Source organism: Talpa europaea (assembly GCF_964194135.1).
Source record: "Talpa europaea genome assembly, chromosome: X".
Lineage (NCBI taxonomy): Eukaryota > Metazoa > Chordata > Mammalia > Eulipotyphla > Talpidae > Talpa > Talpa europaea.
This window is the reverse complement of record NC_140081.1, coordinates 69,396,716-69,413,907: the sequence shown is the minus strand read 5'-3', so window position 1 is coordinate 69,413,907 and position 17,192 is coordinate 69,396,716. Positions and strand designations below refer to the sequence as shown.

Sequence of the window (17,192 nt, the reverse complement as noted above, 5' to 3'; positions counted from 1 at the left end):
TTTCTTTCACACTCCTTTGCCTCTCCCTCTCATGATCAACAGGCAATCTCTGAATAAAGATGGTGGCATTATGCCATGAAATGGAGCTCTTCTCTTTGTGGAGGTAACCAGATGGTATAAGGATCTAACTTGTGATTCTGCAGTAGCAAACTCAGTTACCAACACAAACTAGTTCCAATCATTTTCTGCTTGACAGTCTAATTAAGTTTGTGATTTCACCAGGCTGGCACTGTGTCTATCTTATGTTCCATTCAATAGCCACCAAAATGTTGTTGTTCAATAAATCATTACTGATAATGAAACAAAATCTAATTTACAAAAATTATAGCTGTTCTGGAAAGACATTTATTTACTTTGTTAAAGTTATTACAAATCAAGTGTTTCCTAGATAGATCATTTAACCATGGCATTTATAAAAATGCACGTTTCTCCCTGCAGCTTGTTGTTTTTTTTTTTAAGCTACATTTTTTTAAGCAGCAGAAAATTACACAACAGAATTTTAAAGTCACTTGCCATTAGAAATACTGATATCAGAGCACTTGAGAAAGCTTTTAAGACATATTAAGATAAACTGAATATAAGTCAAAGGAACTTTGAAAATTTTAACTGGGGAGTTTTGATGTCACTTGTACCAGGGAAGAGCCCATTCTGGCCATTCTTAGCAGAGGGCTTTTCTCTTTCCTGGGGATGAAGTACCTGAGTTTTCTTTTGACTTACCCTGAGTGGATTTTCATTAAGGTAAGGGGGTTCACCTTCCACCATTTCGATTGCCATAATTCCCAGTGACCAGATATCAACCTTCGGGCCGTAGGCTTTTCTCGTCACCACCTCAGGTGCCATCCAGTAAGGCGTCCCCACCATAGTGCTTCGTTTACTTTGCTCAGGGGTGATTTGGGCACAGAAGCCAAAATCAGCTACAGAGAAGAAAAGTGAGTTAAAATCCTCTTTTGTAAATTTTTCATTTACAAAAGCTCACATGCAGACACAGCTGTTTCGCCCTAACTGCCCATCTCATATGCTCTGGTTAACGGATGGCCCAGCTGGTCCTATTTTCGAAAGGCTCTGAAACAACTGATATGATGTCATTTTGACCGAACCTTCATCTGGTTCCCTCCTCATTATGGTCCCTGCCAACTTACAGGATTTTTCAGTTTCCTAATTAGGTGCATATCATCCAGCAGTCAGAGGTCACTAGAAATTCTGAAATATTAAATCCAAAAAATTTGGTCACGAACTACAGGATCACAGAGTTAGAAACATTCTTTACTTCAGACTGGGCTCTAAATACTTTCAAATCAATCACTTTCAATCATTATATTGTCAAGACAGTGGAAGAAGAGAATATCCCCAATACTCCCTCAAAACACCCTCTGAATCAAAATACGTACTCAATTTAACAGAGCCATCCATCCCAAGGAGAATATTGTCACTCTTTATGTCTCTATGGATCACTTGGTTTGAGTGCAAGAAATCCAAAGCTTGCAGGCACTATTTAAGCAGAAAAAAAGAAAGAAGTTCTAGTTATATCGCAAAGAATCTTAAAAAAATTTTGGTTTCTCTTCTAGATAAATTTTGGGCAAGTTATATCATCGCGTATTGGCAAGTGAAATAGATTACTAAATGTTGTAACACCATTTAGAAATCACATCATCATTTATGTCAATGATACTCCATTATACATATGAAGGCTCCCCAGTCAGATGAGGACATGAAAAGTTGCAAGTAGCACTGGATCTTTCACACAGGCTGACTAACCATTCGTATAATCATACTTTGTCCAAGTTAGCTGGAGGCTATGGATCAGTTTCTTCTTACGCAGATGTAGTAAGTTTCTGTGCGTATGGTATGATTTGATTTAGTAGGTCTGGAGTGGGATGCAGGAATATGCATTTAAAACAAGCTATTTCTGATGAACAGCCAGGTCTGGCAACCCCTTTCAGGCTATGAAGTAACAATAGGTATTTGTTTGGCAACGGCTTTGTATGGTGATGCTATAAAATGGATACCACAGACTTAGGCTCAAATATTCCCCTGAATATTATGTTTGATTTATTGTGTGAATATAAAATACTTGTGTTTGTGAAGATATGTGTGTTTGGGGAAGAGGAAATGGGAATGAGAGGATAGTTAAGGAAGGAGGAAATTTAAGTGAATAATTTAAGATGAAAAACAAGGAAAGATGATCTGGTGTTGTTTCCCTATCATTGGTTTTCAAGTGTCTGTGGGTCAGAGTTCCTGCTTCCTGTCTATAGAAAACCTCAACCACAATAAGCGGAGTAGGTGGTAATGCCCCAACCACAATAAGCGGAGACTCTAGTGAGCAATGCATTAATACTGCAAGTAATTAATATAATAAAATATCTTTAGTTTGGCTTGACACTGTTATTGGAAAAGAGGCAGAAACACAGACTCACTGCAGGGTTACAAAGGATGTCTGCATCGTTCTACTGAATAATGATGTGGCCTGTACTTCACATGGCTCACGTTGCACATGCAGGACAAAAGAACTCTCACATAAAACAAAGAAGTCCCACTGTTTTCCAGGTTTACAGAGACAACAGCATGCAGGCTTAAACATGGTCTCCTGTGAATAGCATGAGAGACTGGGAAAGACCCATGGAAAGGCAACAAAAATAAAGCACTGGGGAGGAAAGTTCAAGGGCATGCTATTAGCTTAGGATTTAAATTGGAGTTAGGGTCTCCAACGTTTTTTCAAAAGAAAAGATGAACTATTGTAACTGATATTAACATTCTGAATAATCAGAGCTTTTTAAAATCTGCCAAGTTTAGTGTTCAGATTCATTAGAAACACGAATTTCTTACCTCTCTGCAGACAGCTGCTATCTGTCCTTCATCCATACAGGTCTCTGTGACCACATCAGTCAAAGAACCACCAGCCAAGTATTCCATGACTACCCACAGTTCATCACCCACTAAGTAGCTAAACAAATAAAGAGAAAGATTTTGATTCAGGCCTAAGGAAGTGGGGAGTCCATTTATCCCGGTTACGAAGGCAAACTGCTATTAGTGTCTGCATTTGGCCATATCACATAAGAGGAAAATGTCAGTGATGGTTATAACAGGATATTTCCTTAGCATTAGTAGAGATATGAATGGAAAATCAAAGGATCATCATAGATGACTGTGTACCATGGAGGAAGGAAAACAGCATGAAGGCTTCTGTTGATTGACGACTGTCAGTCATTCCATTGTAAAGCTAGTTTCAATGAACAGGGTTATTGGAGAGCTTTTTTTTTTTTTTGACTAGCTCATGCCATCATCTTGACTTTGTGGACTGAACTGGTACACAGTGTCTGTATTTACAGGCTATTTATGAACATTTTGCATTACTTTCAATTCTACTGAATTAATTTCTAAAATATTTTCAAACAGTCACTGAATCAAAGAGACTCATGTTTACAATAGAATTAATGTGCTGAAATCTCAGTTCTGAGAGAAGTTAATTGTACCATGGCCATTATCTCCAAGTAGCTATTGAGGGACATAACCCAAGTGATCAAATTGGGGAGGACGGTCACCAGAGTCCTAAAATTCAGGCAAATTCAAATCACATAGGACAATTAGAAAGTAGTAGTATTATCAGGTCTTCCTTTCCCCCTGTTCAGCAAGAGACGGGGATTATAGCAAATGGAATGATCTCTGTGATTCCACCCTGCTCTAACACCCATAACAATGTGAAGCAAGACTTTTATGTCCAGTTGTGCTTAAACTGCAGTGTCTATAACTGGGACATTTATTTAAAATGAAAATCCACAGACTCCACCTTACTTGTAGTTACAGAGAGCAGCCTAGAAATCTTGTAATTACAAAATTATAAGAGCAGACAGATCCCAGTTCACTCCATTGCACTCCATTGTAGTTCACTCTATGGCACTTTATGAAACATTAAGTTCAATTGTAAAATCCAACCCTCCTTCCCTCAGCCCTTTCCCCCCACTTGTGCACTCCTGGCCTACCTGGAACAAAACACAGAAAGCAAGACCTTAAGTTGACTGAGGTTGTATACCTAGCCTTATTTCTTTTGTACCCCCCTCCCCAGTACACAGCATAGTGGTGCTAAACAAACACTTACGGCAATTGAATGAGACAGATGGTAACCACAGAGAAGAGTTAGTGCTGTCTTTAAATGCCTATTTATAACCCACAGCTAATACCAGTGATGAAAGAGACATTAATTACCTGGTCTAGGAAAAAGGTTTGAGATTAAAGTCTCAATTCCCTAGGCCTTACTGTCAGTTAATCACACAGCACCCATTAAAGCAGGGCCATTTTACCCAGCCTTAGACACCTAGAGACTGCGCTGGCTCCCAACACACATTGGAAACTTTTAAAACACTGCCACTGTCTCCTGCAGTCTTTGCTGCCAACACAGAGTCATGATCCTCAAAAGGAAACCACTGAAACTGCTCACGTTTAGAAGCAAGACCATAAAATATGTCTTCAAATGTCTGATGGATGGAAGAAGATAAGTGGGTATAAGTTTAGCAGTAGAACGGACATTAGATCCCAAATAACTTGCCAGGAAAACGGTTTCCCAAAATGAAAACAAGTACACAGTGAGAGAAAACACTTACCTATCTAAATAATTAACAATATTGGGGTTCTTATTTTCCCTCATGACCAGAATTTCATTAATAATTAATTCCTTTTTGGGCTGCTGTTGAAGGTTCATCTGCTTTATGGCCACCTGAATAGTGGGAAGGTGAGAATGAAATACAATCATTAGACTGAACACATACAAACATATTTCTTTGGCCAATACACCGAGGCTGACAAATTCTTTATCTTAGTAGCCTCTTTCTTCAAGCCACTAACCCACCAAACCACACCATTTCTTTGCTCAATCATGAGTAAACCAACCACTTCAGATACTTTGGACATCAATGAAGTAAATTCCTATGTCAACCCAGTGCTACCCATTTCTTTATGCACAGATGCCTTCAAAGAGGAAATCTGATCAATGTGAATAAAGGAAAATAAAAATCAGGATTAAATGTTAGTACTTACTTCTTGTCCTGTTGCAATGTCGAGTGCTGTATAAACGGTACCTGATGCCCTGCAAAGGGAAAAATCATCAAATATCTAAGTAATCAGTGTGATCAATAGATTTCATTATTTTCAGGGAAATATGCCAACCCAAGATTAAAGGATGAAGTAAAAAAGGAACAACCACTTTATATAGTAATTGCACCTGAAACAATCAAAAGGCATCTTTTTTTGGTGAGCTAAGAACTCTGTCAAATTTTCTGGTGGTCATGCATATGGCACAGCAAAATGGCCTGACTTCTTTTGGGAAGCTCCTGGAATATCTGGAATACTCCTTGGCATTGCAACAATCAATACTGATTATACTGAAGAAGAATATGTAAACTTTTGCTTAGACAACTACAAATTAATCTTCATTTTTAGCCTCCACGGTGGCTCTTTCACATATTTCCAATTCTTAAGAAAATCTTCATCTAACAAATCAGTCCTTTTAGTGCTGTTGGTCACACTTGTACTGTTGCCATAGGAAGCAGTAATAATGTGGCTTTACTCTTGAGTCATTTTTTTCCACTTTGCTAAATTTCTCAACAGTTTCTACTATCTTGGTGGTACTCATGCTAGCTTAAATTACAGGGTTCCCTTGCATTGCAAATACAAATTGTCTAGTCAAGCTGAATGCACAGTCACTTTCTGTGAAACACACATACATTCTGAACTACCTCTCCAGCCCCAGCCCCAAGAAAAAGGACATAGTCAATTTCACTGAAACATTTATGGTGAATAAGGGAATTAGGCTAGAGATCCGTTCTATGGTTCAGGCATTGCAATACTCCAACACTGCTATCTAAATGTTCTGATAATTGTCCTTTTTTCCCTTGTTCTCTATCCTTTGCTGTTTTGTTTTTGGAGTCCAGAATTTCTTTCCTTTGGCCAGTCATTTCCTCATAATTATTACTATTCTTCATCCTGGATGAGCCAAAATATTTCTCACAGGCCTAGAAGTTTACAGTTCCCACCCTAGAGAATAAAAAGGAATATCAGAGACTCCATAAACAGAGATATGAGTTCTAATATTTGCCCTAACATCAACAAACTCTTTGACCTTGGGTTTAGTGATTTCAATAATAGTAAACATATTCTGAGCATGCTGTGTATATCAGACACAGCTCTAGGAAGCTGTTACGAGTTAATCTTATGCAATTCTTGCCATATTTCTGTAAGGAAAGTGCTAGTATCCCTATGCTACAGGTGAGGAAACTGAGACTCAGAGAGGTTAAGTAAACTGCCTAAGGTTGTATAGTTTACACAAGTCCATTTGACTGTCTGACCTGTGAAACATAGGAAATGGGGAACTTTATTTCTAAGGTGCTTCAATTCCATGACCTAGAATCTACAAACTGTACTGTCCTTGTCATTCTGTGTAGGCATTTACATATCATCTGACACTAGACTGAAAAATCACCTGGTTTAGGTGTACCTAAGCCAAGATTTGGCCATTTCAGAAATTCCTTAGGTTTAAGGCTAATATCAAACAATTCAGTCTCTCAATTTTGTGTGCTTGAGATTCTGGGTTTAGTGCTCACCAAGTATTTGATGAATAAATAAACTTACAGAAGGTTTTGCAAGCAAACAGGTAATTGAAACAATACCTTTCCTTTCTGTGAAGAAAACATTTTTAAATCTATTTAAATCTATTTAATCTACATAAAACACATCCTTCTACATAAATCTCTATTTAAATCTACATAAAACACATCCTTCTGGGCATAAGCTCTCAAACATTCCTCATTTCAGGAGTCACTTTATATCTTGTCCTTCTGAACTCAGAATTGCCTGAGTTCAGAGGAACAGATATCTTTGACTTGGTGTGTATTTCAGCTGTGTGAGTCCTGAGCTGCTATGTCAATCTACTACCAGAATAAGATTCGATGGAAATATTTAGCCCTGTACCCAGATGAGAGTAAGGCCTAATGTGGCAACTGGTATTACACTTATTGTTGCTGCTGAGGCTGTTGGTGTCACAGCAAAAGATGACTGATTCACTCAGTTGTTTATTTGGTCTCTCTCAATCTCACAGCCCAAACATTCTTACAGCTTTCTGTACCTGTGTTTAAAGAGGCCAGGGTAACCTACTAGAACACTTTTTTAGAGGTACCACATCTATTTTTCCTTGGTGATGTAGTTTTTACCTTTTTCTTTTAGTTTTAGACCGCCTTTATCAAGTGAAACCATATATAGAAATCCTCAACACAAAATGGAAACTGCTCCAGTTAAAGCTAGGGTGAAGGAGTCCCCAAATTCCTGCCCAGGTGACCATCCCCTTATTTGACACCTCTGCCCCCACCTCCAAGCCCACTTCCACTGTCCTAGGGGCAAAACCTGTGATTGACTTGGCCAGCAAGGAGGATTAGTGTTTAACCTCTCCAGAGCTTTACCTTTCAAGTCCTTAGTTTTTCTTCCCCCAACCTCTCTCAGTATTTCATTGTCTTAAAATTGTTAGAGTCCTAACCTTGGAATCCCAATATCCTGGGTTTTATGGCATTCAGTGGTATAGAATTGCCACAAATCCCTAATCCACTGAGGTTTAAAGACCTTGAAACTCTAGAACATTGGTTATTAACTCAAAAATGAAATTTTCTCCTCACTTCCCCCACCTTAATGAATACATGCAATTGTTTAATAGGAGCCATTTTCCCTCCCTCCCCACCCCCCACCCCGGCAATGCTTGTTCCCACTCTGAAAAAAGTGATATTCTCCTAGACTCCACTTTCTGCCTCCTACCCCCACACTGAACATGTCAGACATTTGTAATTCAGTAAGTTAGTGGTGGTCCCAACTTCTTTTCTTTGTTGAATCCGCAGCTCAAATGTACAAACTCAGGTACTCATGTGCATATTAAAACTTATTCATCCTTTAAAACACTCTTTTCCCAAACAAGGGTTAAGAACAGTAGTCCTCACCCCCATCTATTCAAATCTCCCCAGGTTCAAATCCCAGCAGTTCAATAGTTGTGTGATCCTGGCTAAGTAATTTATTAATCTCTCTGTAGTCCAATATTAAAGAAGAATTAAATATAGCCCTCACATATAGTAATTGTGCAATAAATCTTAGCCAAAACAACAATAATTGTTAGTTTCATTGTCCCCAAATACATTCATTAAGTTCCCAAATTGAAGTCTGTGGATCACTAGGAATATTTTTAAGTATCAGAGTTTTCAAGAAAGTTTGATGTTTTGAATTCATAATAGAAGTTCATTATTTACCTAAGATGAAGCTAATTAAATATCACATATTTCCTTTCAGCTAGAATTACATCAACTTGTGATTACATTGTCTATCATGCTGATCAAAAGTTTGAAGCAGTAGTTATACATATTATCCTTAATAAAGGATGAGAAATAAACTTTGATTTAATAGTTTAATAGTTATTCGTAACCTATAGTGTTCACAAAGACAAGGAGTTGGAGGATCCTTGAAGTTGAAGTTGGGAAGCATTCTCCCTGTAATAAGTGAAGCACAGTACACACTAGTCTATATTCCAAAGAAACAATCTTTGTGCTAACAAGATGTCACACTGATTCCCGAAAGATGAGCTTTGCAAAAGCCTGGGGTATGTTACAGCATCTCAGCAAAAACAGTCAATTACTTTAATAGAAGAAAGTCATTAACATGTAGCACTTTAGGACATAAAGATGCCAGAAATCACAGCAACAAAGATGGAACCTAAAACCCCTACTTCCCTAGTATATTCGGGTTGATGTGCTAAAATGGTCAACATTGTCAATTTGATTTTTTATGCCAGTTAATTACAATGATCTCTATTATTTCTCTATTATTTGAGCTATATTGAAGCTGGATTGCTGTCCACAGAATACTTATTTACAACCCCTAAGATGGTACAAAGAAATCATGCATTATTAGGACTCAAGTGAAAATGGGAGATATCCCAGTTTAACCTTCATATTACAGATGACAAATCTCAAACCCAGAGATTAGGAGGAATCTGCCCAAGATGATAAAACTAGTAAGTAACAAAAGTGTCCTTTGAGCAAGATGTCTTTCAGTTAACTTATACCATTGTTCAAGAATATTAAAACAACAGATTGTTCAACCATTAGGCCTCATCATTAATTGCAGTGTGATGAGTACGGCAGGGTTCTTGACATCACATTAGATGCTTTATCAACAGTTTCTTCCTGACCTGCCCAACCACTTAATACTCAAATGGAAACACTGGCATATAGCCCAAAGGCTCTAGAAAGAAACAATTTGATATTTCTCCCTTTTACTCCCAAGACAAGTCAGTTTAATTATCAGCCATCTTCATCAGGTTCTGAAATTTCCTGTTAAGAATCCGTGTCAGGTCATGATCTAGAGTTGTTGCCAAAGCAGCAACTTATAATAAAGATAAATCATTCTGAATTCAGCAAAGAAATGGATTAGAAGAGGGAAAGAAGGGCAGGGTAGTGAGTCTAGGCAGACTGGGAGAGAAAGAAAATGGCAGGAGGTCTAGAGGTCTCAGTGGGAATCAAGGTGGGAATGATGAGGGAACCAGAAGGAAATATTCACGTTTTAGGTTTTATAAGTATAAATCTGGTGCTAATGAGGTCACAGTCAGAGATTTAGTCCTCTCTGAGGATGGCTATTTTTTATATCTCCTCCTACTACTTGTTCCGTTGCTGCTAGAAAAGGGTAGATCCTTTATCGAGCCTGTACTTTCTGCCTGCTCTCTGAAAATGAATGATTTCACTTAATACAACTCTCTAATGTTCACCCGATACACGATGAGGTAGGTTCTATTATCATTTTACAAATGAGGAAATTGGAACTAGGAAATGTTAAGCATGTAACTCGAAGGTCACATGCTTAGTCAGCAGCTGAGGGAAAAAAAAGGCATTTGATTCCACACTCCACACTGTTAAGCACCACTTCTTGCTCTATTATACAACTTTAAAATCTTTACAACAATGACAAGTGCAAGTATGGTACAGCCTAAAGTCCACATGTGTATCTACTATGCTGAACTACTGTCCCAATATATTCCTGTGTCTCCAATTTTCTGCTCACTTAGTCCATGTGCCCTTCATGAGCCATTTAGTTTATCCCAGAGACTTGGTGTGTTTGATTCCTTTGGCATAGATTTGCAGGATTATTGTTCTATTTTCAGACTCAGCTTCTGATCGATCATGTGGCTAAGAGCAGACTGGACCTAGGATGGATTCTTAGGACTGAACATTATCTTTTGTTGAGTATTTAAGATACAGGAAGTACTTGTAGCCCCCCCCCCCAAGAAATAGTCTCGCTACATTCATGTACTTAGACGTGAAAATACATAGATACTATATTATTCAACACTACCATGCTTGTGAAATCATATGTCCTTAAGGGCTCAGGAATGGTGATGACCAGTGTTAGCACTACACACAGTAACTCCTTCCAGAAAGGATTTCAGAGTGTTCTGGTAATTTGCCTCTCAAAAATGCATCACTGCATTTTAAAAAGTTATGTAAAAATCTTATCTCAATATATTTCTAAGTACAAAGAATGTGGCTGGGACCAGATGGTATAGTCTTTAATAACTAGAATTATGAACCAGAACAGGGAATTTTCTCTTTCTCAGGGCATGACTTCTCCCAGAGTATTCATGGTCATCTAATTTTAAATAGAGCTGTAACACATTATGGGTGTGGGGCCAGGGTACTCAGTGGGTTATATAGTCCAGTGATAATGAGGCCACATTTACAGGGCTTAATCCCTGGAAAGGCCAGATAACTCTCAGCCACTCACTCTAACATTAGTCTAAGCAGCTGTTTCCCAGTGTGTGCCATTGGTTTCAAGAGGGCCTAGACAGGAAGGGGGCTGGGTGGGTGGTGGTGGCTTAATACAAGCTCATTACTATGGCTGGAAAAAACAACTCAAAGTGCAAACTCTGTTAATGGTGGTTTGATTGAGTGGCATCATCTTTCTTTACAAGGGACAGAGCACAACACAGTGCATTTAACAGCATTAAGTAGAACAAAGCGCATCTTCCATTGCTCTATAAACACTGTTCTTCACAAATGCTAATGTATTTCCAATCTCTTTCACAAAGCCTTATTATAAAGCTCAGATTTCACCTATTTAGTGCCTCATAGCAGTGTTCTACCTTGTAAGGCCCAAAATAGATCTGATGAGGAAGCAAATACTTTCGGGGTGGGTGGTCAAACCCATAGAATCACTTCTGTAAGCACTCTAGACACTACTTCTGTTCTTGCCTGTAGTTTCTTGAGCAAAGAAAAACAAGTCAGAGGTTTTATTCTCAGTACTTATCCCTGATTTCTATGCTGTATATTGCTTTGTCAGGGTCTCTAAACAAGCTGTTATTCATCAGTCCTTTCAGAAATAAGTTTCAAAACTATTCATCTTCCATATGGGAATTTCATGTTAAAATAAAAAGAAGAGGGCCCCTCTTCATATTAGAGTAAGAAAAAGAATTGTGGAGCTAAAGCTGAAAAATACCTAACATGAGTATTTACTTTCTCAAGCCTTAAAACTAATTTAGGGGCACAGAGACAGAGGGTGTATAAAAAGAAAAAAGTTTGTTTGAGATTACTGATGAGCATTCTACATAATGATATGATTGGCAAAAATCAAGATGCTAAGCAAAATTCCTTTGGCCCAATGTATACCTTCATGCATATATATGAAAATGATTTCAAGCAACACTCCTATTGTCCCTTCCTGTCCAATTTAGCTGCAAGGCTGATACAGTCTATAAAGAGCTATGCCATGCAACAGATACTTTGGCACAGTACAGACATGATCGATGGAGTCTTCAGGATAGCCTTTTGTTTTACTACACTGCTACTGTTTAGAGTTCCTTTCTTATATAATTCTTATATAATTTTCACTTTTGAAAATCAGTGTGGGAATGGGTTATTATTATAGTACTTTAATCTCAAATACATGAATATAGCTGTGTTTGCAAAGATGTGGGCAAACAGGTACCTTCACACAGTGATTCCATTGGAATACATTCTAACAATGCCCAGAGGATGCCTGAAACCACACATAGTACCAAACACTATCTATACTACGTTTTTTTCCTAAACATACATATGGAAAAGTTTAACTTGTAAAATTAGGCACAGTAAGAGGTTAACAACAACTGATAATAAAAATAGGACAATTATAACAATAAATTGTAATAAAAGTTATAGAGATGTATCTTTCTGTCTAAATATCTTGTTACATGAAGAGTAACTTGACTATTAAAAATATACCTATCTTGGGCCTCCCCTGGTGGCGCAGCGGTTGAGCGCTGGGTTGCGAGGCTGCCCGCAACCTCTGCATCGCCGGTTCGTTCCCCGGCCACCGGCGAGGGTCCCACCAAAAAAATAAAGAAAAATATATATATATACACCCCTATCTTTTCATGTAATAACTCCACTCTTTTGGGAGCTTATGTTAATGATAAATCTGCATCTCCATGAGATAGCTTATCTGTAAGGGTCTTCAATGAAGCTTCATTTATAATAACAAAATACTGGAAACAAACCAAATGTCTATCAGTAGGAGCATGGTGAAATATATTATGGTCCATATTGACAATGAAACACTGCACATTGTTAAAAGGAATGAGGCAGTGACATGGAACCCTCTCTAAGACATTGACACAGAACAGAAATAGTTGCCACTTGTGTTAAAAACATACCCACAAAACACCCCCTTCCCCAAAGAATTGCACCATATAAGCCCAAACACAGGTGATATTGTTTTCTCACAATTTTTTTTCCTTGAGGGGAAAAAAAAGGAATTGCCTTATATTTAAATTCTTACAAAATCTCTCAATATAATATAATTCTCCGTACTCATTATTTTTATCCATAGTGTTCTATTAAAAGAAGAAACATTAGATTGAAATAGTCTCAATGCAAGTATTGCATGTTTATAGAGAGTATTTGTCAGAAATGGAAAGAAAGGGTATAAATTGTTTCTGAGGGTATCACCTCATAACTGCAATTGTTACCTGTCATAAACAGGTTTTTTTTAAGGTTGCTTTCAAAAAAATGTCGTGAAAAGGGGCCCCTATAAGCCAAAGATGGGACAGTTTGGCCATTAAAAAAATAAATAATCTTGCTTGAAGCAAACTACAAAATATAGAAACCGTGAATTTATGAAGATTTCTTTTAAATAAAAGAATATCTCCTTTCATTAAAAAAAAATAAAAATAAAACAGCCCTCATTGGATACTTTTGGAAGTAACTTAGGTACCAATTCCTTATACTGGAAATTTCAATAAAAAATTAATCTTTTGTCTTGATTGCCTTGTGTGATGGGTATTTCAGGGTAGTCAAAGACACAAAACTGAGGAAATAAAGTTCCTTTCAACAAAAATATTCTTCCAAGTTAATAAGTACAGAATGAATGAAAGATTTAGAAAATCACCATTTTATAATCCCTAATTAAATAATTAGTTTGGGCAATAATCATCAATAAATGAAGGCATTAGATTTAAAACTGATAGGGAGCTTTGCAATGGAGCAGAGACTCACCCACTGACTCTTGTGCTCAATCTGCTTATCACTAAAACTTGTACAACCAGACATTGTGCACCTCCTCACAGGATATTATATGAACCACCACATTACCACATAAGAAATCTTGCCAAATTTGAACCCAAATCTCTTTAAGCTCCTAGGGCTAACTTTCACTTCTAGAAAACGCAGAGGAACAAATTATATCCAATTAAACAGATAAATCTAGAAAGCAGTACATTCTATAGGACAATGGCTAGTTTCTTCAGTGCGTGCATGAAAGTGAAAGAAAGGGGATTGCTATAGGTAAAGAGTTTTAAGAGATACAACCAAATGTGTGAAGTTCTTCTTTGGATGCTGATTGGGGAAAAAAAAACTTTAAAAAATGCATTTTTGAGACACTTGGAGAAATTTGGCTATAGAATGGGCATTCGCTGACATCAAGCACTTGTTAAGTTTTTGCAGGTGTTATAATGGCATTATGATTATATTTAAAATTTTGATAAATGTTGGATTTGGGAGATAAGACTATGGGAGTTTCCATAATCCTCCCTCAACTTTCCTGTAAGTTGAAAAAATTTTAATGGAAAGTTTAAAAAGTGATGTACTAGAGTATGTTGTGAAGATTTAATTATACACCTACAGGACAGATTCAGAAAACAATCTTCTTTGTTTTATGAATGGTTAATTGCCGCTATGAATAAAATTACGTGGATTCAAATATATCTCCAAAATCTTGCATGGAAGTCAGCCGATAGAGTTGGATAGCTGCTGGGGAACTGTGATTACAAAAATAATGGTGTAAAGGTGCATAGCAAGATTTTGAATTATACTGCTCATGAAATGTGAGAGTAGAAAAATCTCTCCTGATTTACATACTATTTTATAGAATATGTGGCTTTAAATGTGTAAATAAGCGTGAATTAACAAGTTAAAGTATACATTTATTATTTATCTAATAGTTTATGTATTCAGGTGCGTCAAACAGTTTTAAAAATTATTTCACTTTGACACCTTATATTTGAACATACATGGCATGTGTATGTTGCATGTGTCTGTGTGCAGAGAATCTGTGAAAGTTTTACACAAGAAACCAGTAATAATTACTGGAGGTTGAAGGACTCTTAACTTTTCACTGTCTACCTTCTGAGTGTTATACCATGTCCAGGTATTACTGACTTTAAAAAAGTAAACTCAAACAAATAAAAATATAGTGTAACCTGTATCTCTCAATTTGTTTACATAATGTAGTCCCAACCAATCTTATTTACTGTTAATTTCCTGCATTATTTCCTTTTAACTCCCCTGCCACACTGGATTTTTGACTCTCCATAGAAGTGGTATTGCTGATTTAACTCTTTCGGTTTTCTCAACCTGCATCTTCTAATACTTGTCAAGTATTTATACCAGACACCACTGCAGGCCCCAGGGATACCAAAGTCAATGTGTCCTATAGTTTCAGTGTTCATTTGTTTTTCATTAAATAAAACTTCCCATAACCTCCACTATATCTTCTCAAGTCATTATGTAAATGCACCCTCCTCTAAGAATCCTTCATCATACCCCCTTCCTGGCTATAAATGATTTATCCCTCCTCTTTGTCCTCATAGCTCTTTGTAATTAATTATATTATGGTACTCACTGTATTCTGCTCTATATAACAGAATATGTGGCTGTCCTTCACGCCTAATAGCTAGCAGTTACTAAGCACTTTACTATGTGCCATGTACTGTGCTAAGCACTTTAATTGCCTTCTCTTTTACTTCTCACAGTCTGATGAGGTATGTGCATTCTTATTATGCATAACCAAGCTGATGTTTAAATACATTAAATCATTTGCCCATAGCCATCTGTGTTCTGAATCTGTACACTTTCTTCAAAATTTTCCAAAAACCTCTCTTTATTACTCCATGGTTTTCAAAGCTTCAAGCAATTTTACCTGTCTCAACAAGCTAAGATATAAGTCATGTATACATACCAGTGCAGATAAAAAACTGTAGGATTCAGAAGGACAGGCAACAGAAAAGATCAATTAGGGCTGAGGCAGCCAGAGAGGGATTTGTGGGGGCGATGACAGTGAAGATGAGTGTGGGGGAAAAATGTGGGTGGATATGCATTTGGGAGTTATTTCTTGACACAACTGTCCTTTTTCCACTGCTGGCTGGAGGAGAGAGGGAGCGAGAGAGAGCCAGCAGGAGAGTGAGAGTGCATCGGGTCACTGTGAATCCCAGGACCTGGCTCCTACCTACTATGTTGTGTTACATGCATTACGCATAGTAGGAACTCAGGAAAAGTTCACTGAACTAAAAAAAATTATTTGTTAAACTGGATCCAAACCATCCCTTATGAGTTCCTTCCTCACCAATTTTTTTTCTATTTTAATGAAGAAAAAATAATTATGAATCTTAAAGAGAAAAAGGTTCTGTTTTTCAATGCATCCTCATTTAAGTAAAGGCCTTAACATGAATTTCAAATATATTAGTGTGAAATTTGTACGATAGCTGCCAGCTTTAGTATATTCAGCCCTCTGTTACTAGTTACTGCTTATTTATGAATGATACAGACTTGCCAATGATAGCTGGTGATTGAAAATAAATGCTTGATTTTGTTGTTTCATCCTACTCATTCTCAAATAAGTACTTTTACACACTATCATAGAGAGCGAAGATTCTTTAGTCCCCACCAGATATGTTTCCAACAAATTTCATGTTGTTAATAATAATTTAGGGGGTACCAGGCCTTTTTCTTGCCTTTTTAAAAAAAACTTTACATCTGATCAAAATATCAGGATTTTGCGGTCAATTATAGAACATTTTCACAAAAAACCTAGGGAAATAATGTCATTTTCTTTGCCTTCAACTCCCTGCTTGGTCTCATATGATTAGGCATGCAATTCTGAACTTGATTTACAGAAGATGGAACCCAGTTCTCTGGCCCCAGGCCTGAATGCTGGGATGGCAGAAACCCATGCTGGAAAAATTTAGTTTTCCACATAGATGAGGGTGATTAATAGAGAGGTTCTTTTCAAATCCAACTCTCAAGCATAAGCTGTTATGTTCCCTAAGCTGAAAAATGGAATACTGGGACTGATTACTCCTAGACCAAATGATTACTGACACAAATTTGAAGGTCAACATCATAGTAGGTAAAGCAAAACAATGAAAAGAAACAGATTTAATGAAAAGAAAATAAAAACTCCATATATTGAGAGTACAGACTACTTTGTCTAACTTATGCCAATAACTCATGGAAAAATCCATTGAGAGCAATTTAAGCAAAAGGAAAATTAATTTAAGTGGCTTTTTTTTGGCCTAGAGAGAAATAAATCAATATTTTGCTCGTTTACTTCAAACATTAAGAACACAGCAAAAATCTACTAAAAACAAACAAAAAAACCTCCCACAAAATTAGTAAATTAAATAAAAGATAAAATTACAGTCAAAATTTTTATGTTGCTAGATTACATCTTAAATGCTCTTTAAAAACACAGCATGGTTTTATATTATGACCATTTTGGTTGGGTGGTATATGTGAAAATGGACAGAAGGTGAAGCCAATATGAAGTTTTAAGACAAATGTGCATTATACACAAATACCCAAGGGATAAAGAACTAGATGTAGTGAGGCAGAGCAAGTCATTAGGAGAAACAAAAAGACGAAAACACCCTG

General features: G+C 37.0%; 1 protein-coding gene across 4 annotated transcripts in view; it reads right to left on the bottom strand.

Moving 5' to 3' along the window:
- Positions 1-17,192, bottom strand: part of PAK3 (p21 (RAC1) activated kinase 3) — a gene marked incomplete at both ends in the record, with an annotated part of 75,934 nt that overhangs the window by 18,019 nt on the left and 40,723 nt on the right. For all 4 annotated transcript variants that reach the window (XM_084258317.1, XM_084258318.1, XM_084258319.1 and 1 more), the window contains 5 exons: positions 718-914; positions 1,389-1,488; positions 2,824-2,941; positions 4,596-4,708; positions 5,029-5,077. In XM_084258317.1, the coding sequence (XP_084114443.1) occupies positions 718-914; positions 1,389-1,488; positions 2,824-2,941; positions 4,596-4,708; positions 5,029-5,077 (577 nt within the window). The remainder of the gene's footprint in view (positions 1-717; positions 915-1,388; positions 1,489-2,823; positions 2,942-4,595; positions 4,709-5,028; positions 5,078-17,192) is intronic.